The following is a 27,554-nucleotide window of genomic DNA, read 5'->3' as shown; positions in this document are numbered from 1 at the left end:
CACTTCCAAAAGCTTTTTATTGAATTCAATTTTCCAAAAGCACAGATACTTGAGACAATTTTCGCAAGGACCCTGAATTTTCACGTGGCTGTTTTAGGCTACGGTAAAAACACACTCACACACACCAGAGAGGCCCTGCTCGCTGTAAGGTCTCCGACGGATGGACTGTTAGAAAAGGCACTGACGGGGGGCAGGGGTGGGGTCTCTCCTTCAGGCTGCCAGTTCAGCCATGGCCCTGTCCAACGGGTCCACAGACCAGTAGCTGTCATCCCAGCCGAGGAACCAGCCCACGAAGGAGGGAGGCTCAAAGCCTTGCTTCACGATGGTGATGGGGGTCCGCCTGTCGCGATTAGCTGGGTCCGTCTCGATATATCGCTTAGCTGTAGATACACATGTGCAGGAAAAGGAAACCCCAGAAATCCTTAGTGACTCCTTCCCCAGGGAGAGGTGCTTCGGGGCAGGAGCTGCCTAGGCTTCTGGTTTTACTGTCTCCAATGCCCAGTCCCTGCACTAGACACCACCATCCCTTAAGGGCAATGACCCCACATGGCTCTCTTCCACCACCCTGCCTGTGAACCCCAGAAGGGACAGGGGTCACAGTTCAACTTCCTCCTTCACAAAGTTTATATCATTTCTCACTCCTGCTCTCCCCTACTGGGAGATAGTAAAGAACCAGCTTTAGGGTTCCAGCTCCCAATCAGATCTGGTCAGCTACTAGGGCTCTAGTCAGAAACTCCCCAGACCCATGTGGGAAGCTGTTCCCACCACACCACAGGACACAGACCCACAGGCACACTCGGTCCTCACCAGAGCTCAACGCTTCTGTCTTCTCCTCTTCTTGAGAATCCTTTCCAACCCAGACAAAGACCTAGAGTGAGATGTGAAATGAGGCGGGTAGGAAGGTCCCAGCCACAGGGAGGGTCCGGGTGCTGGATGTGGGACACAGCCCGCAGCTGACAGAGCCCACAGACCAGGACTGGAAGGATCTGGAACCAAGTCTGCAAACTGGTGACCCACCAGCATGCTTTGTCAGCCTACCCACCATCACATGTTGGTCTGCAACGTCTTTTTAGACAAGTTTAATTACCAGCTTACATTAACATCTAGAGTTGCCAGTTCTCTTGAAAACTTGGAGGATCTGGCCTTCACCTTTGTGTGGATGAAGCTGAGCAGCAGCTCCCCTGCCCCCACTTCAGACGAGCAGTTCCAGTTTGCCTCGAGCTCCAGCAGCTCGTGTCCCCCCCATCCCAGCCCCTCACTCACTAACATTGCTGACCACGTGCATCAGGCACGGAGGTTGAGATCCTTCTCTAGAAGTGCATGAATGATCCCTCTATAGGGATCAGCAAGTGAGTGGCCAAACATGCTCACAACAAATATGCCCTGAGCCTGCTACGTGCCATTTCTGTGTGTCTGGGCTGCATAGGTCTAAGGCTTGGAAAAAGTAGAAGTTTTGAGCTTGAATGCAAGTTTTGTAATACAAACATATTTATGCATCTCTAACATATTTTAAAAAGCACCTGTCACTGATACACTGATATTAGACAATAAAACACCAGACTTGATTTCTCTTATCTACAAATGTGTTCCCTGCTGAGCTAGAAGCCCCTTCGTGGCAGGTACTGTGTCTATTTTGTTCATCATAGGACTCCAGCATTGTAGAAGACGGTGTAGGAAATGCTGGCTGAGTGAATGAATAAGTAGATGAACGAACAGATTATGTAGCCAGGGGAGCAAATGGTAACAATAGCTGAAGGGCTCAAGCTGTGAACATTCTGGCACCGATCTTCCCAGTGGGCATCCCAAGCAGAGGTAGTGGGGAGACTTATGCCTTTGGGCCTGCCATCTGTAACCGATAACGCTGATAGGAAGGGTCATTGACTGCCATCCCCACGAGAACGTAAGCCCCGTAAGGGCAGGGGAGTGTCTGCTCTATCCCCAGCACCCGGATCAGTGTCTGGCACGAAGCAGGTGCTCAGTTAATATTAGTCGACTGAATGGCTCCATCCCCATCCGGTCCTACACAATAGTCTTCCCTAGGAGAAGAAGCAGAGAGCTCAGAGCCTTCTAAAACAGAAGGAGATGCAGTCTGAAACTTCCAGATGTCACTCTGTGGACAGTTTATGCCTGCATATGACATGCTAAATTCAAGTTTCTTCATCAATAGATTTAAAGTAAGAGTTCACACTCCGCTAAGGCCTGGGAGAGAACGCTGGTCAACTGATTTGCATTTATATGGTACTTTGCAGTTTGTGATGTGATCTAATCTACATCTCATCTTAGTGAATGAGGCAAGGTAGGTACCATCACTCCCATTTTGCAGAGGAGGAAATGGAGGCCCAGAAGGGGGAAGGAACTCAACTGCAGCACGGGGGCCTTTCCAGTAATACCTGGCAACTGATCTTAGAGCTGGATGTCTAGCTCCTCCCACTCCCTCAGCCCAGACAGCCTACACCTTCTGTCCTTCACCCACCTGGTCCCAGGTGTCCAGGAGCATGACGTCATCTGTGGCCAGGTCTTCCTGCATGAGCTCGCCAGGAACCTCTTCGATCTGGGAAGGAACAGAAGGGGTTAATGAAAGCTCACCAGCCCCCGCTCCCCCCAGGCTCCTTCCCCTGACTGGGCTCCCTGGGTTTGCACCCAGGAAGGAGTTGCTCCAGCCGGCAGGGGATCCTTCCTCCATGCTGTCCGCCTCCCCATGGGGGATGGGGGAGCAGAGGCAGAGACCTCCGCGGGGGCTCACCACAAAACGTCCGATCTTGTTGGAGCAGGCAAAGAGGCGAGGAGGGTGGGCGTCCATCTTCTTGTCCTTTAGCCGCGGGGACGTGCGGTAGACAGCCTTGCCGCCCAGGGCCTCCCAGAAGCTGTCTGTGAGGGGAGACCACAGCAGTTGGTCCCCTGACACCACCTCCCCCAGCACGCTCATCGGACCCCATGGTAAAAACCCTGCCCTAGAACGACCCAGTGCTCTCAACCCCCCTCCACCCAGGGGACCAGAGAGGGAGAGGGCCTGAGGGAATCTGAAGGTGATGAAACAGAGACCAGAGAGCTGACTTGGCAGCACGCACACAGGCAGGACTACCTCTGGCTTCTGAATGACGACAGCACTGTGGGCTGGGGATAATCATCCCTGCTCAACAGACAGGGTGACGGAGCCTCAGAGAGGGTAATCCACTCACCCAACATCACACAGCTAGTAAGTGGGAAAGCCAGGGTACAAATCCTGTCGGGCTCCAACCCACCCCACCCCACCCCCCTCGATTCTTTCCACTACACCTGCTCTGTCCACATGTGGCTATTTAAGTTCATTAAAATTAAATACAATTAGACATTCCGTTCCTCATTCTCATTAATTCCCAGGAGCCATATTTCAAGTGCTCAGTAGCCACATGTGACTAGTGGCCACCATATTGGACCTGGGCAGGTATGAACATGTCCAGCCTCTCAGAAAGTCCCACTGGACAGTGCAGCTGAAGACTGAGCTGCTCCTCCCCACTTCTACTGAGCATCAGGCGGGAAGGAATGGGCTCATAGCAAGAGCAGAGAGACTGAGGGCTGGCGTAAAGAAGATGTTCCCACCTATATTCGGGAAACAGAGCAGGCTTGTGGCAATTCTATCCTTGGAGATTCTGAAGATTAGGAGAGGCTGCTACTTCTGCCTGTCTTTCAAGGCTTCCTAGCAAGTGACCACCTCTTCCAGCAGCCCTCCTTGAATGCCCCAGCCCACACCGAACTCTCCTTTCTCGTAGCTCCTGAAGGCCTCCCTCTCACTGACCATAGCCCTCAACCTGCTTTTCTTGAGCACTCCTTCGGGGACAGGCACTAGAAGGGGTGAGGATCCAGAGCTCCACCCCCCAAGCAGAAAGAAGGGAGGGAACCTAAGAGCTGCAGTCCCCAGAGAGCAGCAGGCCCCTCCGCCCCCAGCTCCTACCTGGCTCACTGCCTTCTGCCACCTGCACAGGTTGGACCCGCAGGACCCTGAGCAGCTCCTGGGCCCCCGTTTTCTCCACCTCACTGGCTCCGGCACCCACCCACAAGTAGGCGGCCGAGGGAGTTTTCAGGACAAAGGCATCATTGGAGTTCAGCGCACCAGCCTTAGGAATTATCTGGGAAGGCAGCGCTCGATTAATCAGAAACCAGACCAAAAGTCCTCAGCCCCCTCCTTACTGCCCAGGAGACCCTGCAGCAGGACCAGCTCTTAGATGGAGACTTGGAAGAGCACCCCCATCACAGCTGAGAGCACAGACTTTGGACAATGAAGGGCTTAGTTGATTCCCATGATTCATTAACGTGCTGTGGCTCAACACGGTCATTCTAGAATTCTGGGCTGCATTAACAGAAGTTGAGTGCCCAGAACAAAGGAGGTGATAGTCCCATTCTCCTCTAGGCTGCTCTGAGCATCCTGTAGGAGTATGTTAAGGTCTGCATCTTCTGCCATAAAAGGGACAGAGACCACGTGGCATATAATCAGGAAGTGTCCAGATGGTGAAGAATGGACTACCTGTTAGGTAGTGAACTTTCCATTATGGAAGGTATGCAAGGAGCCCCGGGCATCCTTGAGACATGAGGAAGTCTAAGACATACAATTCTGCTTGCCAGGCCAGGGAAGTTACAAAAACCTCCTTCTTAACTCCTGACCCAACCGCCCCCTCCCCCAACCAGTCCTGTGCCCAGACATCTGCCCATCGAGCATGGAGATTTCAAGTAGGCCAGTCCCTCCTGGGGCTCAGGGCCTGGGCCTTACCTCAACGGCTCTGGTGGCTCCAGAGCTGCTGGCCCGGACCTGGAAGAGGCGGGTGCTGGCAGGGGCCGTCTGCCCGCCCTCACGGGACGTGCCACCCTTATAGATGATCATAGGTTTCCCGCCAAACAGGCTCATGAGGTGGGCTGGCTCCTTGCCTTGGACCACACGACTCTGGCAGGGTGACAGGACAGCAAGTCAGGCAAGGAGAGTGCGGGCATTTGTCCTTCCGTGCGGCAGCAAGCTCACCCCCCAGCCCAACCACCGTGGCCCAGGCCCATCCTCCAAACAAGGCCAGCACGCAGGTGTCTGCACGTGGTGGGGCGCATGACCCCACAGCACACGGGAGCTGGGCGGGGAAATGGGGAGTCCCCGGGAAGCTGGAGACAACGCCACTGCCTCACGTCCCCCGGGCACTGCCTCGGCTGCCCTCCCTTCCCATGAGGACCTGCCTTGCTGACCCTGAGTCTAGTCCAAGAACAAAGAGAACCAATGTTTGCAAATATTCCCTTAAATAGAAACACATGGGTTGTTCATGGACATTCTTCCAGAATGGTGACGCCAGCTCAGGGCATGAAAGACGGCAGAGGGGTGAGAATAGAGCTTCTAGACATGGAGAGACCCCTCTTGTACAGCCAGAGGGACCTCTTAAACCTATAAATCCCTTCACATCACATTTACCAGGGAGCAATATCCCCTTGTTCTCAGGGTTAAGGTCAATCCTCACCATGGCTTCTGGGTGGTCTGGCCCCTCTGCGTACCTCTCGAGACTTCTCTCATGGCACTCGGTCCCTTGGTCTACTGCTCAATGCCCCCTCTGACCTCAGTGCCTTTGCATATACTCTTTCCTCTGCCTGAAATGTGCCTGCCCAATTCCTACTCACCCATTGGGTCCCAGCAGAAAAGTATCTTCCTAAGGAGGTCCTTGTCTAATCCAGTTAGATCCTCCCAGGGATCTATTATGTCCTTACTTAACACACATGTAACTGGGGACTATTATGGGGGCCAGGTATGGCTCTAAATGCTTTACTAAGATTAACTCTTCATCTGCAAGGCAATCCTGGGGCAGAGAGAGGATACTTTGAGACTACACAGGTACAGAGAGGCTAAGTGACTCATTCCTGGTCGCCCAGAAGTAAGACAGGGTTCAAAGGTAAGACAGCAGGCTGCCTCCACATCCGCCCTCTGACTGAGTGGCCACACTGCCTCTCCTGAATGTCTGAACATCTTTCTCCTCCCCACACTACAAACCATATGAGCGCAGGGGCGCGACCTGTGTGTTCAGGGCTGCAGATGGTGTCGGGCACACGGGAGCCCTGCACAAATGTTTGTGGGGTGGGTGGACAGTCAGCTAGAGGAGTGACCCCATGGACGAGGTGCATCACCTGCACAGGGGACCCCCCGAGCTCCTCATCCAGCTGGGCAGTCAGGATGGCAGACGCAGCGACCTCATCCTGCGTGGACTGGGCACCCTGCCTGAGAGAGGAGGTGATACTCAGCACCGAGGTTTGCACAGAACCCCAGAGTGTCTCCCTGGTCCCGGGCCTTGAGAAACCCACACGCCACAATCCCAGCGCAGCACCTGGCCTTCTTCTGAGATCTGAGCAAAACCAGTGGTCTCTTATCCTAAATGTGCCCTGTGGGGGGCCAGGGGGCTCATCCCAGGCAGAGCAGCCATGAGGGAAGGTGCCCGGAGATGCCAAGACGGAGAAAGGCGGCCAGGACATTTCTCACAGGGGACAGACAGGTCAGAGAACAGCAAGTGGGACATGAGCCCCTTCGCAGGGAAAAGACATCAGTACTCATAGCCTCATGTGAACCTGCTCAGAGAAGTCCGTGCAGATGTCCCCCAAAAGGATCCAAGCTGCTCGCCCTGAGAGGGGAGATTGGGCAGGGGCTTCGCTTTCCACCCCACCTCTTCCTATACTGTCCAAATTTCCCATAACTAATGTGTTATCTATAGAAGCAAACAAAATCTGACAAATCAAGTTGAGGACGCAGCTACCGTTTTTTAAAAAAATGCCTTCTGAATTTTGTACCATGTGTATGTATTACCTAGTCAAAAAAAAAAATTCTTTGAAGCTGCTTTTAAAAGTCTGACGTTGTCAAATGGAGAGGCGTTCTACAAAATAACCCACCAGCACTCTTCCAAAGTACCAAAGTCACGAGAGAAAAGACTGAGGAGCTGTCACAGATTAGGACTTGGTGATTAATCACTGAGGAGGCATGATGCCTAAGTGCCATATGGGATCCTGGGTTAGATCCCAGGCCAGAAAGAGGACATGAGTGGGGCAACTGGTGAAATCCAAGGAAGGTCTACAGATTGGTAAATAGTATTGCATACTATGTTAATTTCCTGGTTTTGATCATTGTATTCTGGTTAGGTAAGATACCACAGGGAGGGAGATGTGTAATCGGTACATGGAAACTGTACCATTTTTGCAACTTTTCAGGAAGCCTCAAGTTATGTCAAAACAAAAAATTTAAAGAGGAAGACATCCAACCATCATCAAAAAGTTTTGAGGGGCGCCTGGGTGGCTCAGTTGGTTAAGCGACTGCCTTCGGCTCAGGTCATGATCCCGGAGTCCCGGGATCGAGTCCCGCATCGGGCTCCCTGCTCAGCAGGGAGTCTGCTTCTCCCTCTGACCCTCCCTCCTCTCATGTGCTCTCTCTCTCTCTCTAATAAATCAATTAAAAAAAAAAGTTTTGAGATGGTATAGTAAGAGCAATACAAGTTAAAAATATACTGAGATACTGTCTTATCAACGATAAGGTTGACAAACATCCAAAAGTTTGACAACATAGTCCACCAGTGAGGCCATGGGGAAACAGACTCACTGGTGCTGCTGGGAACGCAAAATGCTACAAAGTCCATCTAGGGAAACTGGGCACCATCTATCAAAATGACAACTGCATTTAGTCTTTGATCCAGCAATCCCACTTCTGGGAATTTACCCTACAGACATTTTTCTACACATTCAAATGATATTTGTTTAAAGGTCACTAATCATAGCAATGCTTGTAATAGCAAAAGACTGGAATCAACCCAAGTATGCATTCACAAGGAATTTGTTAAACAAGCAACAGTGTAGCCACACAGCAGAATATTATGCAGCTGTAAAAGAAAAAAAAAAAAAGAACAAGGAAATACCCTCCGTACTGACATGGGTCCATCTCCAGGAAGTACTAAGTGAAAAAAGCAAAGTACATAACAATATACACAGTATGCTATCCTTTGAAGGGTAGGGAAGGGCGGGAACTAGGTAATATAGTCCTATTTGCAGGAAGAATTACTGGAAGAATATATATAAAAAACAAATGAAAGCCATTACAGAGGGGTGGGGATTGGAGAATGGGGTGAAGGGGGTTGGGATGGGAACAAGATTTCTCAACAGATACCCTTTTATTGTCTTGATTTTTGAATTTTGTGAATGCATTGCCCATTTTAATGGAATTAAAAAAAATTTTTTTTAAAGAGAATTTTTTCATTATTATGTTATGTTAATCACCATATGTTACAGCATTAGTTTTTGATGTAGTGTTCTATGATTCATTGTTTGCGTATAACACCCAGTGCTCCATGCAATACGTACCCTCTTTAATACCCATCACCAGGCCAACCCATCCCTCCACCCCACCTCCCCCTAGAACCCTCAGTTTGTTTTTCAGAGTCCATAGTCTCCCATAGTTTGTCTCCCCCTTCGTTTGGAATTTAAATTTTTAGATGAGAAAACACGTGGTAGGTACAGTGCTTGGTGTGGAATTGTGGGAGGGGTCTTCTGTTTGCTTCTCCCTACTCACTGCATCTCCTACAATGGACATGTCATATTTTTGGAAGAACGGTTTAAACGTTGTTACGAGAAATAAGACAAGAGGCATTGCCTCGAGGATAGGAGCCCTCCCTCACAGTGTAGCCATTCCACCGCAGGCCTCTCAGCCCCATGCCACGCTCAGGGCCCAGTCGGAGCCCCCCCCACATCCCATCCCCCAGCACATGACCCCACAGCCTCACCAGTTGTAGATGATCTGTCCCTGACGGCCACCGTGACGGTAGTTGTACAGAATGATGTAACTGTCCCCACCGTAGAACTGCCCGTACATGGAGGGGTCCACAGGCACTTTGTTGGAGGCTTCGATTCTCCAGATCTGCCAGGACAAGGCCAGGCTCAGACGCGGTGCCGTTCCCCCCACCCAGACCCCCCCAACTCAGGCCAGTGGGGAACCGCGGGGTGGTGGGTCAGGGTTACACAACAGGACAAGCTTTTTATACGCGGCTCCACTTGGGCTCAGGCTGAACCTAAAGAATTTGCCCCAATCACTGAGCCACTAGGATTCAAACCCCGGATCCTTACATGACACCCCCACCCCACCCCGTAGTTCCTCCTCGGAGTGGTCAGCACAGGCATGGGGAGCTGCACGGTGGTATTTAGGCCGTGCTTTCAGCGAGGGTAACACAGTGAGTGCCCACCTCCAAGGGTCGTGAGGATCAAGTGAGTTCACTCTCGGAAGTCCAGCACAGTGCCTGGCACAGGGAGACGACCGCCGTGTAGCTGGCAGCCACTCTCATTATTAGAATTGTGATTGAGTGATTATTAGCGATACGGTCATCGGCATCGTTAGGGAGTTATCTGGATTTTACAGATCACCTCCAGAAGCAGGGGCATCCCTAGGTGACCTCAGAATGACCCTGCTGGCACGTGTCTTCCCAGAGCTCCAGTGACAGTTTTCCCAAGCGGTCATGAGGTCCTGCAGCGCCACCTGGTGGTACTTCGGAGACACTGCGCCCTCCAAGACCAAGAATCTCCAGACCTTGAAAATTCTAGGTGAGGGGTGGGATTAAACCCCATTTTATAGGTGAGAAGAGTGAGGGTCACTCAGCCAGGCTGCCAGAGCTCTTTTCACCTGTGCTACCCTGAACATTTTTACTGCATCCTGCCCTCCCACTGAAGTATGAATGAATGATAATTATACCAATGGCAAAAATAAGAATAAATAAAAATGAACACTTTTGCTGTTTCTATCATGTAGAATAGAAACAAACAAGTAGACTCTACTTCATAAACATCTCTGAACCCCAGCCCCCACCCCTCCATCTTCACCGTGGCTTCCTGGGAGCCAGGCTGTCTTCTCTTACCTATACAATTACAAACATCTCCTCATAGGGTCTCAACCTTCATTTTCCTGCCTCTAATTCATTTTCACAGCAAGTTTTGAACGCAGAGAATTGAGCTTGTTGCATGTCTGCTTTTAAAGCAAGAAAAAGAAAAACCCTCACTTGCACCCACTGGTTATGGGATCAAGTCCATGGTCCTGGACACGGCATTCAAGGCCCTTCCTTGAGGATGCAGTCAGCCCTATGCTCTTGGGACAGTTCCCTGCCTGGAATACCCACCATTCTTCCTCTCTGGCAGCAAACTTTGACTCACCCTCTGAGGCCCAACAGAAGGGTCCCCATCTCTGTGAAGACTGTTCCAACCACCCCACCCCTTTTGCCCTTTCTCTGTTCCCATAATCTGTGTGCTCGCCTCCAGTCTTCCACCGACAGCACAGGTCTGAGCAATCAGCTGTTGCTGTGCTTGCACCAGGCACTCCTTGCTGGCAGGGTGACGTCTGAGACACTTGGCCTGGGGCCTGGCAAACAGTAGGTGCTTGGGGTATATTGGCTGTAAAAATTAACTGAGGCAAAAGAATCCCAACCACCAAGACTGTGGTCAAAACCTCATAGAGGAAGGGCCTCAGGGAAGCAGGAGGCAATGCATGAGCCAGAGGTGCCTGGGAGGGGGCACAGGAGGGGCCTGGACACCCCCACGCAATCCCCCAGGCACCTGTTTCTGGCCTGAGCCGTCGTCATCCATGCTGTGCTGGGCTGCCATGGCAGTGGACGTGTGCAGGGTGGCAGCATCGAAGGGCACGCGCTCCACATTGGCAATGTGGCTGGAGAGGTAGGCCAAGCCTGGGCCGTCTGTCTGGTCTGGGTCCCGCCAGTTCTTGAAGAACTGCTTGAACAGCGGGGTCTCGCCACCCTCGGGAAGGACGGAGACCTGGACAGGTGAGGGAAGGGCAGGATGGGGCCGGGCTCAGGTCCCCCTGAGGACAGGGGCTGCCAGGCAGAGGTCCTCGGAGGAGACTCAGACACCCAGTCCGCACTGAGGCGGGGAGGGGAGGCCCGCCCCAGCCCCACCGCCGCCGACCTGGACCTGTCCTCCCCGTGCGGCTTGGCTCCAAGGCTCACCTGGGTCTGCCTGGGGTAGTCCATCTTGGAGATGAAGTCGGAGGCCGTTCTGAGGGCAGCCTTCCTTTCCTCCATGTTGGCCTGCTTGCCTGTCGGCAGGTGGGGGTGACGCACCCGGCGTCAGTGCTATGTCCTAACATCCAATGGTCCAGCGGAAGCAGCAGCCGAACCTCCCTCCCTACTCTTCTGATGCTGCAGACAGCCAAGACCAGACCCCTCCCCGCAGAGATGACTGCTCCTAGAGCCCCTGGGGGTCCAGCTGGGCGTCCTAAGTGATGGTAGTAGCCACAGCAACCGTTGTGGCCCATTTACAGAGCATGCACTCTGTGCTCAGAACTGTCCATAGCTGATTTCATTTAATTCACACAATGACCCTTTGTGATGAAGATCATTATTAACTTGTCCCACTGACATATAAGAAAACCAGGGTCTTAGAGAGGTTAGCTGACTCGTCCAAGGCCACACAGCAAGAGGGAAAGCTGTGACTCTGAAGTCCACACACCACACCCTCGGGCCCCCTTCCTGCTCCTAGGCCACCTGTCCACAGTGGGGGCCTCCCCCCTCTCCCCAGTCTGAAGTTCATGCCAACCTGAGAGCCTCCCCATGCCTGCACAGCTCCTGGCCAGCAGGTGCCAACCCGCAGTCCCCAGCCTTCCTACTGCCAAGGCTGAGGGGTCCAAAGAATAATAATAATGGCCGGGCGCCTGGGTGGCTCAGTTGGTTAAGCGACTGCCTTTGGCTCAGGTCATGATCCTGGAGTCCCAGGATCGAGTCCCGCATCGGGCTCCCTGCTCGGCAGGGAGCCTGTTTCTCCCTCTGACCCTCACCCCTCTCATGTACTCTCTCTCTCAAATAAATAAATAAAATCTTTAAAAAAATAATAATAATAATGGCCATAAGTGCTCAATCTCTCTCTTCCTCTCTGCCCTTCTCTGTGCACCCACTGCCTCCCTCCCCCTTCTGTCCTCGTCCCCAGGACTAATGGTAGAGCATCCAAGCAGGATGCCGATGGGGTCCTCTCAGAAGCATCTGGGCCAACGTTTTCCAAGAGCCTCTCATCATCAATCCCACAGGACATTCCCCACAGATTCCATGGACCCCTAGCACAGCATTTCCCAAATAGAAACCAGATCACTTTTGTGAAAAGCCCCAATATACATTAGCAAGTTAAAGGTTCTTAAAAGGCCTGCAGTAAACAAGCCTGTTAGCAGTGTTGCCCATAAACTTATTTGACCACAGAAATATACACTTTTTTTTTTCTTTACAGGCTGCCAATTAGCCTCTGAGAGAACTGGTGTTATAACATACATGGGAAACACTGGTTTTAGCCCAAATGGGAAATCTGAGGCCCAGAGAGGGTAAGTCAAGTGCCCAAGATCACAAAGCGAGTCAATTGTAAAGCCACTGGCTTCAGAACAAGACTCGATTGCTATTCTGGAGCCTGCTGTGCCCCAGGGTGCCTGCCACACACACTCTACCCTCCCAGGGCTGTAGGAGCTCCCACGAGGGCCTGGGGGCTGTCAGAAACCCTTCCCCTGCCCCCAGTACCTTTCCAGACAAAGATTTTCCCATCTCTGCCATGGTCCACGATGAAGCAGTCCTCAGACCTCAAGGCCCCCTGGGCGAAGGGGTTCTCATCGGCCACGAGGGAGACCGACATGGTGCCCGCACCATTGGAGACCTGAGGGGACGAGGGACAGGAGGCCCAGAACATGAGTGACCTCCACCACTTCGGCCTGCCCAGGTGGGACCCCCAGGCTGACACATGGGTTGGCCCACATCCCAGCGGCCACCCCCAAAACACGGGAGAGTAACACCCAGACCCACGTCCCCAAGCTCTGAGGTATACTCAGGTTTTCTTTCCCCTTCTCTGCTTTGCCAAAAATCACACCTGCAACCCACATACACATGTAACGTGGAAACTGCACACAGAAAGGGAAGTGGGGTAAGACGTGGGCATGCAGGTGGCACAGGAGATTTGTACAGTTGGCCGAGGAGACAGTCAATGTCGTTCGTTAAAAAAAAAAAACAAAAAACGAAGGTAGAAAGATATAAATGCAGATGCAGTGTGGTATCCTGGATTGGAATCGGGAATGAGAAATTGGGGAAACCCGAATCAAGTCTGTTGTTTAGTTAACAGTGTTGAATCAGTGTCAGTTTCTTGGTGTTGACAAACGTCTCTGGTTATGGTAAGATGTTAAGGAAAGGCCGGATGAAGGATATGTGGAAACCTTCCATCCTATCTTTGCAATTTTTCTGCAAACCTTCAAATTATTCCAAAATGAAAAGCTTTCAGGAAATTAAAATGAAAGTGTGCCATGCTAGTCAAAATTCAAAACACTGACAATCCCCAGTGTTGACAAGGTTCCAGATAATCTGGGAGCCCTTCCAGAGTGCAGTTTAATAATGTATCAGAACTTTAAGTAACAAACGCTCTACACTTACTGAGTACTTACTATGCACTGGGCACTGTTCTGAGCAATTTGTATAATTTAATAATTTATGCCATTGTAGAACTCCTTTAATCCTTGTAGCAACCCTGCGATAGTCCTACAGTGTCCCCCATTTTATTCACAAGGAAACCAGGGCACAGAGAGGTTTAAGTAACTGAACAGCTAGAAGGCCATCCTGGGATTCGAAGACAGGCAATCTGACTCCAAAACTGGTATTTTCAATCACTGACTTATTATTCAGGCTTTGACCCCAAAATCCACGTCTGGGAACTTGCCCTAAGGCTTTACTCAGCACAAGTGCACAGAGAGGGACTATTTGCAATCAGAAAGGGTGGATACATCCTAGTGTCCATAAATGTCTGTTGAGATTCTTACATTCATAAAATAGAATACAACAGAGCCACTACAAAGGGCCATCTAGATCACTGTTGTAGAAAGATATTCCCGGCCACGCTGAGAGGGAAAAAGAAGGTCACAGAAAAGCATGAATACTTTGGATCCATTTATACCAAACAGAGGTGGAAAAGTGTGTAATTAGATACAGAAAGATGTAATCTGGACCTTCTTTCACTAAAATGATAGCTGTGTAACCATGGTAACCCTTAAAAAGGGTACGGGAGAGACTGGTTTTTTAAAAATTGAGTTTTGTTACTTTTATAATTAAAACATTTTAAAAATAGTACTTGTTATCTTAAACTAGTGAAACTTCATTGACTTTAATTTTCTTTTTATGCTCTGGAGTATTGCTTACTATTTTCTTCAATGAATATACATTTCTTTATAATCAGAATAAAAATCAATGTGGTGTTTCTTTGGAGGTGATGGAAAATGCACCCCATTTTGTTGTGATTTTACCACAAATAAGCTGAGGGCTTGACATGAGTATCATGGGCTAGGCCAGGCTTTCACCCAGAGCTCAGTCATGAGGCCAGAGTTCCTCAGCTCAAGCTCAGCCTGAGTTTTAAAAATCACAAGAAATAAATTATAACTAAAGTAACTACACACACACACACACACATACACACACGCCCAGTTCTATAGTATTTCCCCAAGTATTTTCCTAAACATTTTCCCATGTTTTCTCTGTGGACTCCTAGAAATCCTGCAAAGTTGGCCTTACTGTCCTACTCCCCACCCACTTTACAGATGAGGAAACTGAGACCTAGAGAAAGACTACGTGCCGCCCAAGACGACACAGATGAGCATGATGTAAATGTGTCTACCTACAGTTGATCAAATTCTCTTATTCCTGGTGTAGGAAGGCAAAGGAAGTAGCTGGATGTCCGCTGGAGACATGTGGGAGCCGAGCCCCCGCCCGAGGGTGCTCTGCTTCGGGTCCCATGGCGGCAGAGCTCGGGAAGACCAAGTCCCCCGCCTCCCTGTCCTGACACCACACCCAGGGGACAGAGCAGCTGAGGCTCACCTTGTAGAGCTTGGCCAGCCTGCGGTTGGCCGCATCCTCCTTGGCTGTGTCTTCCATACCTGCAGGCAGAGCCGGCTTAGGGCCCAGCACCTGCAGGAGATGAGAGAGGGAAGAAAGTCCGGCCTTGACCTCAGGGAGGGGCCTGGGCTCCTCAGAGAGCTCCCTCCCCAGGCAGGCAAGGACACTCCGGGCATCCACCGTGACACCCTCCACTAAGGGTAGGACCCCCTCCAGAGACGTCCTGCATCTCTTCACATGTCTCCTGTGTGCGGGTCTCGACCAGAGCTGCCTGTCAAGTCCTTCCCTCCCTGTTGCCCTGTCCCCGGGAGCTCCGTGAGAACACCCAGCTCCTCCACCCCCAGCACAGGCCTTCAAATACTCATGCTCCCATTTCCTCCCAGGCTTTCTCAGAATGATAAACACCTTCCCCCGCCACACCTTTAGGTGATCCCACTTAATGCTCACACCCATGAGGCACCGATGATCACTCTCCTTTTAGAGGAGGAACCTGAAGTCCAGAGAGCTCAAGTAACTTGTACACACAGCTATGAGGTAGCTAAGTCAGAATTGGAACCCAGATCCCTGTGATTTCACAGCCTATTTTCACTCTTCCATTCTGGGCTACTCCAGAGTCAACAGCCCCAGCTACTGCCGCTTCCAAGCCATGGTTGGTGTCCAGGCTCCTCCCCATAATAACCTTCCGCTCTTCCTAAAAAGTGGAACTCAACGCCCCCAGACAAGTAGGAGCCAAAGGGCATAGAGCAGAGCTTATGGTCTCCTCCTTTTCCTGGTGAATTCTGCCTCTATTGATATGTCCTCAAAGCACAACGGGGGGCAGTGCCATCCTGCAATTGCCTGAATGGGCCATAAATCACTAGGAACGTGGGCGCCTGGGTGGCTCAGTTGGTTAAGCGACTGCCTTCGGCTCAGGTCATGATCCTGGAGTCCCGGGATCGAGTCCCACGTCGGGCTCCCTGCTCAGCAGGGAGTCTGCTTCTCTCTCTGACCCTCCCCCCTCTCATGCTCTCTATCTCATTCTCTCTCTCAAATAAATAAATAAGATCTTTAAAAAAAAAAAATCACTAGGAACGATCAGAAGAGGAAAGAGGGGATTGGGTCAGTTGTCTCTTTCTGATCTGGCTCCAGTTCCAGGATTGCTCTCAGAAGATGCCATAACCCTCCTCCTCAGCTCCTTGGGAGGACCTGGCCCTCCCAGCTGGAGGGTGTGGCTCACAACCCCAGAAGGCACCAGGCCCTGGGATTCCAGCCCCACCTCTCCGCAGAGTCTGGGAACTGTCTGGGAAGTTGCTCTTCCCCACTCTCTGAGGAGTCCCAGCTTAGTGGAAAAACAACTTCGCCTCACGATTGCCCAACTGATGGAAGGACAAAATGAGCATCCGAGACTGACGCTCGGCCCCACCCTGCACCCCCGGGATGCGGCCCAAATACCTGGAGCATCGCCTCAGGCTCAGCGCCCTCCTCCGACACGTGCACTCGGGCCCGGCCACTCCGCTCGTTGTCCCGGATGCCCTTGGACACCTGTGTGGCCTTCAGCCGCTCAAATCGGTTACTGCTGGAGCCACACCACTGGTAGATGTCCTGTAGGGCGGGGACCCTGTGTCAGGCAGCGCCCCAGCCTTCCTATCAGCCCCGCCCAGTGACACGGCCAGGAGGGGGTGTGTATGCCCACCTCGTTCTCGGCCTGCCCACGAGGCTGATGGGGCACGCACATGCCCACACCCAAGCACAACGGGCGTGATCCGTGTGCGCCAGGGTGTGTGACTGCACAGCTTGGAATGGGCATAAAAATGTCTGCCAGCTGGTGGGAGCGGAAATGGGCACAACCGTTTTGGAAAACCATTTAGCTGTAGCTACTAGAGCTCCATGTACTGCTATCTTTGACAGCACCCCTCCCAGACGCACACTCCACGGACGTGCATTTGCACATGCCCCGGAAGACCCACGCAAGAACATTCAGGGGGGCACGCCTGGAATCGCCTCGAAGCAGAAACTCTTCTGAGTGCCCATAAACAATAAAAGCATAGATAAATAGGAGCACATCCGCCCAGTTCAGTGTGACATAGCAAGGAGAATGAACAATCTATAATTAAATGCCATATGGATAGATCTCAGAAACAGAATGTTGATCAAAAGTGGGCAGGCAGATCAGACAGAAGAAAGAATGATTCCATGTACATAAAGTTCAGAAATGGGTGGAACCCTGCTACGCTGCTCAGAGTTCGGGATTATGGTTACCCATGGGCTTGAAGGGACTAGATGAGGACAGGAGAGGGCTTCTATGAGCTCAGGACATTCTGTTTCTTGATCCGGGTGTCGGTTACACCAGTGTGTTCACTTTGAGAAATCCACTGAGCTATACACTCAGGGTTCACACACTCTTTTGTGTACCTATTATACTTTAATAAAAGGCTCACACTAAATATACTTGCCTGTGTTTGCATGGACATTGCACCACATACATAGATGAGGTGGCGGTGGAATGTCTGGCCATGTCCATTTGCAGGGATGAGTACACCTGATGTCAAGAATGTGTACCAAGCATCACACATCTGTAAGCTGGGCTGGGGTAAGTACATCCCACACACATTGCCATATACAAATGTGCATGCACAACTACATGCATGAGACACATAGATGTGGGTCCTTGAACAGCACACCCAAGCCTCTGTTGTAGGCACTCATCATGGTACGCATGTCTGGGTCTGGTGGGCAAGAGCCGATAGTTTTCGCACATGCCTGCATTTGTGAATGACTATACGTAAGGCACATGAGATGTGCATATGAACACAAGATGTCGGGGAATCTATAGGTCAGTCGAAGTCCGAGTACACTATGCACAAGGTCTGTGCACCTGTGTATGATGGGCTTGAGTTTGCACACGTGGGAGTCTATGCATGCTGGGCACCTCTGTCCTCCAGTCTCTGCAGGTGTGTCCGGCTCGTGCACAGAACATGTGTCTACACGGGGGCTGCTGTCCCTGGGGCTTGCCTGCCCATGTCTTTGCATGTGTTCACATGGGTGTGTCCCCCTCCCCAGAGTCAGGCCCGGCCAGGCCAGAAGCATCTCAGGGGCCCCTGGGAAAAGGCAGGGCGGGACTCACGTTGCCCAGGTCCAAGATGAAGCAGTCACCATTGTTGAAGCTCTCCCAGGACACGGGCACCTCGGTGGCACGGACCACACGCCGCCCTTTGACCTGGAAGAGTCTCTGCACCACCACTTCATTGGGTACCACGTGCTTGAATCCTGATGCCACGCCTCCTTTCTGTTGGGTCAAGCAGACAGTGTCAGTCCAGGGCAAAGTGTCCAGGGAAGCAGATATGGGGGGAGGGGAGAGGGGAGAATTGAAGGAAATTCTGGCCTGTGGACCAGCGGCCTTCCAGCAGATTCCTTGGTCAGATTCTATCAGCTGCCACCCCTTTGAATCTCATACTCCACTAACAAAGACCCCTGGGGCCACTTGCCTGAATTGAAAAGCTACAGACATTCCTTTCTCAAAACCAGCATTTCCCAAGGAATGTTCTAAGGAACTCTGGTCCTCCAAGTTATTCTGCAAGGAAAGGGTTCCAGGATCACAGAAGCACCGGGAATGCTTCTTTTTTTTTTTTAAAGATTTTATTTATTTATTTGACAGAGAGAGACACAGCGAGAGAGGGAACACAAGCAGAGGGAGTGGGAGAGGGAGAAGCAGGCTTCCCGCCGAGCAGGGAGCCCGATGCGGGGCTCGATCCCAGGACCCTGGGATCATGACCTGAGCCGAAGGCAGACGCTTAAGGACTGAGCCACCCAGGCACCACGGGGAATGCTTCTTTTTTTTTTTTTTTTTTAAAGATTTTATTTATTTATTTGAGAGAGAGAGAATGAGAGAGAGCACATGAGAGGGGGGAGGGTCAGAGGGAGAAGCAGACTCCCTGCCGAGCAGGGAGCCCGATGCGGGACTCGATCCAGGGACTCCAGGATCATGACCTGAGCTGAAGGCCGTCGCTTAACCAACTGAGCCACCCAGGCGCCCACGGGGAATGCTTCTTACTGGCTCCCTGACCGTTCGTTACACAGTGCACATCAGCATAACACAGGCTCTGAGAAGTCCTGTGGTAAAGAAATGGGCTGTCCGCCTTTTGCTTTATGCAGCATTTCCTGACCTTACTGAATCAAGAACTGCCTTCTCCACCGCATCCTGCTTGCAGCTCAAGTGTCTTGCAAAGCCATTTTGAGAAATGCTCATTCCAAGCTTTCCCATCTTCCAGGCTCTCTAGGAAGATGGCTCCAACCCACACCCCCCTTCTCTCTCCACCTGCCGTACTGTAGCAAGTCCCATCCAAGTACAGAGCACCGACCTCAGGGTCAAGTCCCTGTCCTGCCACTACAGTGGTGGGTGACTCTGGGTAAGTCTCTTCCCCTCTCCGAGCCTCAGGCCTCTCTGTTCTGAAATGGGGACAGAAATCCCTGCTCTGCCAGGCTCTGCAGCGGTCACCAAGTCCCAGGGAAGGGGCCTTCAGTAGGCCTGCCCTGCAGTAGTCAGAACTGCGCTCGGCTCAGGAGAAACCAGGTAAAGGGGGCTGGCTTTCTCCCCAGCAGTCCCCAGCCCCAGTATGACAAGTCAGAGGTGACAAGGTCCTTACAGAGCTTGCCATTTTACTCATGGTAAACTGAAGCCCAAAGATGTGAAGTGACTCGCTCAAGGGCAGTCAGCAAGTGTACAGCAAAGCTCAGGCTGGAAACTTCACCTCCTATTCCCAAGCTTGCTCCACGTGCCATCGGGGTGTAGGCAGAAGGGCTCCCACTAAGGCCAGAAGTGTGGCCACCCCGTCCAGGCCCCTCTTTGCCACCTCACTTTGCAGAGCAAAGCCAAGTCTGATTTGAGGCACAGATTCCATGAGGGCAAGGGGACCAAGGGAGCGAGTTTGAATTGGGCTCTTATTATGTCCACACACAGTAAGCAGCATAAAAGCGGTGGTGCAATGCCTACTGTGCTGGGCATGTTGCTCGCATCATCTATGAGGACGGTGTCCTTATCTCCATCTTACAGATGAGGAAAGTGGAGTCCAGAAACGAAGGGACTTACCCAAGAGCTCACAGCTAGTCAGTGATGGAGCTAGGGTTCGAACCCAGGTGTGACTGAATCCATAAAGCCCACATTCTTTCCCCAGCATCAGGTTTTCTTAGAGCAAAGGTAACTAGGGTCACCCAGGATGGAAGGCAGCAACAAGGCACTGCTCAGAGCAAAGTTGGTCCAATAGAAGAGTGGTTTCTCCTATTGTGAGTGAAGCGCCCCCTGGTGTCCTTTCTTGGTACCAGCATGAGGCCTTTCAAGAGCATCCCCTTGGGCTGAGCAGGGCTGCCCAAGGTGTTCACAGAGCCTTTCCTTCCACTCTACTTCAAGGGCCTTCTCGCTGGGGGGCAGGTGAGGAAGGGCAGCTGAGGAAGAAGATGCAAAGCCCTGCGCTCACCTGGTAATGACCACAGAGGCTGCCACTTAGGGAGTCCATGCCCGGGAGCTGGGGCACCTGCTTTACAGACATGCAATCGGGTCCTCACAACAAGCCCCTAAGGAAAGGACTCTCGTTGCCCCACTTCACAGACTAGAAAACTGAGGTCTAAAGAGGTTACACCCTAAACCCAGGGTCCCAGCTAGTTGGTGGCAGTACTCCCATGTTTGCCCTTCCAGGGATCCAGCCTTGCCCGTCTACCAGCCCAGGAACTCCTGAGTGTCCACAGACAGTCCTGATCCAAGCACTTCATTCTAAAAAGACAGTGGATCTGAAAAGCTTCTCCAAAAGGTGCTGGAATGACGCACCAACCATTTCCATGGATTCCTCAGAGAGGAGACAATGGGGACATGGCGGAAGAGAAAGGCCCTTAACTCTTTTTTATACATTTCTGAACTATTCACTTGTTCAAGGATGCCTTTTATTTGTTATTTAAAAATAGAAACATTTTTTTAAAAAGGAAAAGGGTTGTTTTATGTCATAAACCTCGGTTTCAATAAATTCTCTGTATGTGAATTTATAAAGTAAAAGGATGCTTGATATTTCATGATGGTGGACATGAATCTCCTGATTAATTAACTTACCAATCTAGGAAATTAGACTTGGAAACATGAACAGAAAGATAAAAGCAAGCTCTTGGAAGACATTAGTGGATCTAAAAGTACAGGGGGTGGAAATTTTCACTGTAACCTTCAGAATTGGTTGTTGCTTTCTATGGTCTAATTATTAGGCCGAGATTGGCATCACATTATTTGAACAAAATTCAATAGGATGGTCTTAAAAGTCACTTTCCAAATTAAAGTGATGAGATATATATATATATATATATATATATGATATATATAGATAGATAGTTCCCTATCTATACATGAATATACATAGCTATATGTTCAGAGAGAAACATTATCCATTTGATATATATATAGATAGTAGATAGATAGATCTATATATATAGATATATAGATATATATAATTATGTATATATATATATCTGTAAAGTTGAATTTGGTGTATATCTCTAAAAGTAGAATCATGGAGAGCTTTCACTTTCTAAAACCTGTATTTCTATAATGTTTGACACTTTACTAAAAGCTTGTATTACTCTTGTAGTCAGAGAAAGAAAAAAAAGCTACAAAGATCTTTCATTTTTTAAAATGTTAAACTGCTTATAAAACAAAGAAAAATGTATTGACTGGGGCTGGTCCCCTCCAGCCCCCTGAACTCTGGGTTCCTTATCTAAGAAATGGGAGGGAGGCCCGGAAGGGCTCGGTGGGGCCAGGGGCTTCTCTGACTCAGCTCAGCCTGGATTCTGTTTGAACAAAGGGTTTCAAATAACCCAGCCACAAAGGGTCTCTAGGGTTCTGTCTTGAGAGGTGGAGGAGGACAGGGAAGAGGAGGAGAGATGGACCGATTCTGGAAAGTGCAGTACTTTTAAGGATTGGGGGGTTACAGAACAAGAGGGGCCAGGCCATACGACAGCCCTTTCTAGTGGCTCCTGTCCCCTCCCTGCCCCTTCTCACACCCTGAGGACAGAATTGGTTCCGAGGAGCAGGCTTTCACAGGAACAAGTCTTGCGTAACAAGCTCTGCTCCTTAGGGATCTATAATTGATGAGGGCGCCAGGCCAAGAACTTTAGGCCTGCCAAGTGCGGGGGCAGCTGGAGGACTTGCAGAAGGTGGAAAACAGGACCAGCTTTGGACCTCCCATTTCCACCAGGAGGAGCCTGGGCCTTTCAGGACTGAAGTCCCAAATCCAGTCCCAGATGCTCCCTGGAGCATTCCTCAGAGTATGGTCCAAGAACATCCTGGAAAAAGCACCAGAGGGTAGAGGAGGCTTGCTACCCACGCAGATTCCGAGGCCCCATCTGCACGAAGATCAGAGACCAGGGAGGCTTGAAACATTCACTCTGAGTGAGCTCTGTGCTAGGCCCTTCACACTGAATCCCAGCTCCGTCATTTACCAGCTGTGTAAGCTGCTAACCTTGTCCAGAAGTGAAGCTGTTGTGTCCACACAGCAGCAACAATCAACAGGCACAGTTGTTACAGGGGCTCAATAAATACGTGAGAGCACATGGCCAGAGGCACCCGACCAGCCCAAAGCCTCACGGCAGTTACAGGGAGTAGCCTCGGGTGCTGAACCTCATTCTCCCTTACTCCTCGTCAAGTGCTCTTTCCACTTCCTGATCTAAGAACTGTAAGAAGGCCTGGTCCTTCTCCAGCTCTGGGGCCTGGTTCCCAACCACCTCACCTCTTCTTCTTAATACACCAAGGCCTCATAAAGGAGGAAGGTGGAGCTGGACAGCTCAGCAGGAGGAGCTGTGGGTATGGATAACCTGGCAGACAGGGGGCATTATCCAGCCCAGCTCCACCCAGCCCAGGCCCGAGTCCCTGTTCCCAGAACACACCCTACCCTTGGCTATCTGGATCCCAGAATGCTTTCCCATTATCCAATCCCCTGTGCCCTCACCTGAACAGACTCCTGTTCAGACCCTGTTGGCACAGAGGACCCTAAGGCCCAGAGAGGGACAATGACTTCTCTAAGGTCACACAGCACATCAACAGCACAGATGGGGCTTCACCCCTATATGAGAACCCCGCTCATGAGAGGCACATTGGTGTAGTGGAAAGAATGCTGGGAGTCAGGAGATCTTGGTTCTAGTCCTGGCTCTGGGACCGACTTGCTGTGTGACCCTGTGCCAGTTGCTTCACCTCTCTGTGCCTCAGTTTCCCTCCCTACCTTCAAATAAGATTTTTGGACTCTGACATTAAGGCTCATCTGGCTATCAAAGCTTGTGATCCCCTCCCTATCCTGACCGAAGAGAACTGCAGCTTTGTAAACCTACAGCTTTCCCTGAGCCCTTCCAGGGTGCCAAGCCCTGGGCAAGGCATTTCCCAGCTACCCTTCATCAAATCCTCTCTCCAGGAGTGAAGGGAGGGTACAACAGGCTCTCACGTAACTAAGGAGGAAAGGGAGGCTCTCAGAGACACCAAGTGGCTGGCTTGTCACGCATATTAGGGCAGAGCCTCTCAGAGCTCCTAGCTTGGCTTTGCTTAGCCCCACCTGGCTGAGGGTTGCAGGGGAAGAGCTCTGTGTTGGCTCAGACTCCTCAGAGTTCACGTTCAAGGGGGATTCTGATGAAAATAATGAGGAATGTGGTCAAGGGTACCCTTTCAAATACCTAACATGGGGCCTTCTGTTGGCAGGGCCTAAGCACTAATGGGTGTAGGAACAGGACTGTTGGGGAAGTGATAGGCTGGGTTCCCACCCCTCGCTGCTGGGGCTAGGAAGACAACCCTGTGAAGTGATGAATTTTCTTCTCTCCATTTTAAGATAAGAAATCAGAAGCTCAGGGGCGCCTGGGTGGCTCAGTTGGTTAAGCAGCTGCCTTCGGCTCAGGTCATGATCCCAGGGTCCTGGGATCGAGCCCTGCATCGGGCTCCCTGCTCCGCGGGAAGCCTGCTTCTCCCTCTCCCACTCCCCCTGCTTATGTTCCTGCTCTCGCTGTCTCTCTCTCTGTCAAATAAATAAATAAAATCTCTAAAAAAAAGAAATCAGAAGCTCAGAGAGGCAGTGTGATTTGTCCAAGGTCACATAGCTAGTAAGGCCCAGAATTCAAACCCAGGCCTAGCCAGCTCCAAAAGCCGAGCTCTGACCCGTCTGCCACATCACCCCACAAGGCTGAGAGATGGGTGGACCGGAGTGAGGCTCTGCCATTGGTGCCTCTGTCCCTGATGCCTGGGACCTACCCTGTACTTGAGGCCAGACTTGAAGTAGCCCAGGAAGGTGGCCGACTCGAAGCCCTGGACCTCACGGTGCTGCACGGCCCGGCCATTCAGGTAGTCATCCAGCTGCACTGTGAAGATGGCAGCCGCCCCGCTCTCATCCTGGCTGCACTCATTGCCTAGGGGGCATCAGAACAGCGTGAGCCTGGCTTCCCAAAAGCAGTCCCAGCCTCCCATGGAAGAGGAGTCCGGAGCCCCCAGGGCTACCCTGGCCTGGCTGTAGAAGCTGGGCAAGCCCCTGCCTTCTGTGGGCCTCAGTTGATCCATCTGTATAATGGGGCAGTGGGGGCTGGACTCCATGTCTCTAAGAGTCCTCTCAGCTCTAACACGTCCCCCACGCTCACCTCTCTCATTCCCTGCATACTCACTCTCAGACCTCTAGACATGAAGTAGGGCCTGAGGCAGTGGCTCAACTCACAGATTAGGAAAGTGAGGTGCAAAGAGCAGGCAGGATTTATGGAGTCACCCAGCAGAGCGGGGACTCCAGGCTCCTGACTCCGAAGGGCAAACTGGGGTGTGGCTGGAAGTGAGCCAGGGAAGTGTGGAGGGGCTCCAGGGGCCCCACGTCAGCCCAGCTCTGAGCACCATGGTAACCTCTCTAACCCTCAAACCCTCCCGTGAGGTCGTGTGGTGTCATCACCACATCCCCTTTACAGAGGCACTGGGTGGCCTGCCAAAGGGCAGAGCCGGGGTCTGAACTGGGACAGGCTGGCTCTAGAGTCCCGGGACACCATTAGCCAAGGGGCTGGCACATATCTGATGCTCAACAGTCTCTTAGTTCCCGTGGCGCTTCCTGGGGACCATGCCTCCAGGGGCCACGCTTTACGGGGAGGGGGCCTCACCGAGCCAGTAGTGGAGGTCATACTGCAGGTTCCCATTCCTCAACTGCACCGTCTTCAGGATGATGTAGGCGTCGCCCGTGAAGAAGTCTCCATAGAGGCCAGGGGGCACAGGCACCAGGTCAAACTTCTCCACGCGCCAGATCTGCAGGCCGGGCTCCTTCCCCGCCTTGAGGAACTCGGGGTGCTCCACCACCATGCTGCTGGGCTGGAAGAGACAGGAGGAGCCTGAGCAGAGGCAGGAGCCTTGGCGAGGAGAGACCCCAGGACACGAGGGAGGGTGGTTTCCAGCCCCAAGAGCATCTCACTTGAGCCTCTGACTCTCCCCATCCCGGAGGCGAGCCTACCCCTGTCTCTGGGAGTGAGCAAACAGGGCAGAGTTTAGGCTCCAAACCCTGTCCTTGACCAGAGTCTGTCTTGCCTACTCAGCTCACTGATGATGGAGGGACAGAAGGCTCTACCTTCTTTCTCCCTCCCCTTCTTAGTGCCAATTGGATGGGGCAGCTGAGGCATGGAGAGGTGAAAGTGATTCTGCCAAGGACCCCCGGCTAGGAAGTGGCATAGCAGGCATTGCCCGCAAGCTCCAAGAGCAGAAGTTCTGGAACCATAGGGAGAACCCCTCACATGGCAAAGGTAAATCTGGGGTCTCTAGGGGTTCAGTGTGCTCCCTTCCAGCATCCTCAGCGACTCTTAGAACTAGAAGGGTCCTCAGAGAGCTCATTATCCAACCCCATTCTGCAGATAGGGAAATTGAGGCCCAAACAGAGGAGACTGGCCCAAGGTCACACAGCCTGTTTGCTTTTGCTCTTTGGAAGATTTCCCATGTCCCATCCATATCCCCATCACACTCCCAAGAAGGATCTAGATGGCTGAGCCCAAGTGGCCTCCTGAGCTGTCTGCCTCCTCCCTCCTGCCCCCCCACCAACATCCCACCCCCAATTCCATTTCTTGGGAAAGGTGGAGAGGACGCAGCCAGGGTCTGTAGGAGCCTGTTGGAGATGAGGTGGTCAAGGATGGGGGAAAGCCCGTCAGACATGCACAGGGTCTAGAGATGGAGCAGAGCAGGATGGTTAGCCTGGAGCTGGACGGCAGAAATCAGCAGGCACAGGTCACCTCAGGCCGGAGGACGGATCTAAGGGAAACCAGATGGGGAGCACTCAGGCAGAGGGGTGGAGAAACACAAAAGGAAAACAGGAGAGAGAAGGAGAAACCAGACATGGCAGACATATCAGGGAAGGAAGAAAAAATAATAGTAATGAGGATAAGCAGACAGAGGTGAGATCATACAAGAAAGAGGGGGGAAATACTGGAGAGGGAAAAGAGAAATCAGATGAGAAAGAAGCATCTGAAATGAAAGAAAAAAAATCAGAAGATGGGTCCAAGGACAGGACACATCCCTATAACTAAAACTCTCAGCTGACTGGGGGCGGGAGGGCTCTGGGTCACCTGAGGAGGCAAGGTAAGTGACCACCCAGCACGCTTCTATTGGGGAGGATCCCTGCCCGTGGGCCTGACAAATTTATCATCGCAAACTGTGCAGTGGTCCCTGACTCTGCTATTCCTAATCTGCTGCCTACCTCAGCCCGCACATGACTGACCCCAGGGCTGGGCCAACGCCGAGCTGGGAGTCTAAGCCCTGAGGCTTTGGAAATATCGAAGAACTATTTGAGGCCTTTGTCTCGGCTACTGGCTACTGCATGTAGTTTTGTCCATTTCCTTGGGAAGACAACTCAGTACATTCTCTGCTAGTTATTCACAGAATATCAGAGCTGGGAGGAATCTTAGAGAGAGATTCTCGTGTCCCACACTGTTGGGGAAGGGAAGTGACTTATCCATGGTCACTCTGCCATCCAGTAACAGAGCAGGGCCCTGGCTTCTCATTCCACGATGCACGCCACCTCCCTCACGCGGCATCCTCAGGATCAGCAGTCACTGTCAAAGCCTCAACCCTCAACCAAGGGGTCCTTGGCAGAATCACTTCCACCTCTCCATGCCTCAGGCCCTTCAAGATCCTAAAGTGTCTCCTGAAACATCAGGGTTTAAATGTTGTTCAAGACAAAAAAAAAAAAAAAAAAAAATCAGAAGAGGGGAGAGAAATCAGGCAGAGGGAAAAGGAGAAATCAGGGGGCGGAGATGGGTAAGAAATCAAAAGGCTGAGGCTAGGGAACAAGAAATCCGGCCAAGGTGAGGTTAGCCTCTAGGGAGGGTAACAGCCAGGCGCCCTGAGGCTCCCACCCTCAATCCACGGGAGCCCCGCAAGCAGCAAGAGATACTTACAAAGCAACAAAACAGTTTTTCCATTCTAGACCTGAATTACTCCCCTTTTCCTAGCGCTGTATCTGCAAGAACTTACAATAGAGAGTTACTCCGGGAGCCCCCGGGCCCCCCGGGCACTCACCCGCTCCTGGGGCACCCGCCCCTGGGCCGCCCCCCGCGAAGCGGTGGCCGCGAGAGCCGGCGGCGACAGCGCGCACTGCGCCAGGACCAGCGCGCAGAGCAGCGCGGGCGCAGAGTGGTGCGGAGCCATGGCAGCGCCGGCGGCAGAAGACCCCAGTCGGCAGCCTCGATCTCCGGGTC

General features: G+C 51.8%; 1 protein-coding gene across 2 annotated transcripts; it reads right to left on the bottom strand.

The window, feature by feature from the left end:
• GSN (gelsolin) lies at positions 1 to 27,554 on the bottom strand. 2 transcript variants are annotated; one of them, XM_045883052.3, is made up of 17 exons: positions 27,376 to 27,554; positions 24,981 to 25,185; positions 24,103 to 24,257; positions 17,971 to 18,132; positions 16,299 to 16,448; positions 14,850 to 14,939; positions 12,522 to 12,654; positions 10,974 to 11,062; positions 10,567 to 10,782; positions 8,754 to 8,887; positions 6,127 to 6,217; positions 4,745 to 4,915; positions 3,932 to 4,106; positions 2,744 to 2,868; positions 2,474 to 2,551; positions 808 to 868; positions 1 to 380 (listed from the first exon to the last, which is right to left on the bottom strand). In XM_045883052.3, the coding sequence occupies exons 1-17, from the start codon at positions 27,502 to 27,504 to the stop codon at positions 211 to 213; spliced, it is 2,334 nt and encodes a 777-aa protein (XP_045739008.1). In that variant the 5' UTR covers positions 27,505 to 27,554; the 3' UTR covers positions 1 to 210. The 2 variants fall into 2 exon arrangements, with proteins under 2 accessions (XP_045739008.1, XP_064435533.1); XM_064579463.1 differs by lacking the exon at positions 27,376 to 27,554 and adding an exon at positions 27,255 to 27,311.

Source organism: Mirounga angustirostris, unplaced genomic scaffold (genome assembly GCF_029215605.1).
Source record: "Mirounga angustirostris isolate CCGP_5_RB_7025 unplaced genomic scaffold, mMirAng1.0.hap1 SCAF_15, whole genome shotgun sequence".
NCBI classification, from domain to species: domain Eukaryota; kingdom Metazoa; phylum Chordata; class Mammalia; order Carnivora; family Phocidae; genus Mirounga; species Mirounga angustirostris.
Note: the sequence above shows the minus strand (reverse complement) of the source record. Positions and strands in the feature narration are given on the sequence as shown.

Bases quoted from the DNA above. Each gene is read 5' to 3' on its own strand.
- GSN (XM_045883052.3), bottom strand. From the start codon at position 27,504: ATGGCTCCGCACCACTCTGCGCCCGCGCTGCTCTGCGCGCTGGTCCTG. The intron at 10,783-10,973 runs GTGAGCCTTGGA...TCACCTGTCCAG, and splicing joins ACTACCCCAGGCAGACCCAG to GTCTCCGTCCTTCCCGAGGG. The intron at 4,107-4,744 runs GTAAGGCCCAGG...CTGCCTTCCCAG, and splicing joins GAGCCACCAGAGCCGTTGAG to ATAATTCCTAAGGCTGGTGC.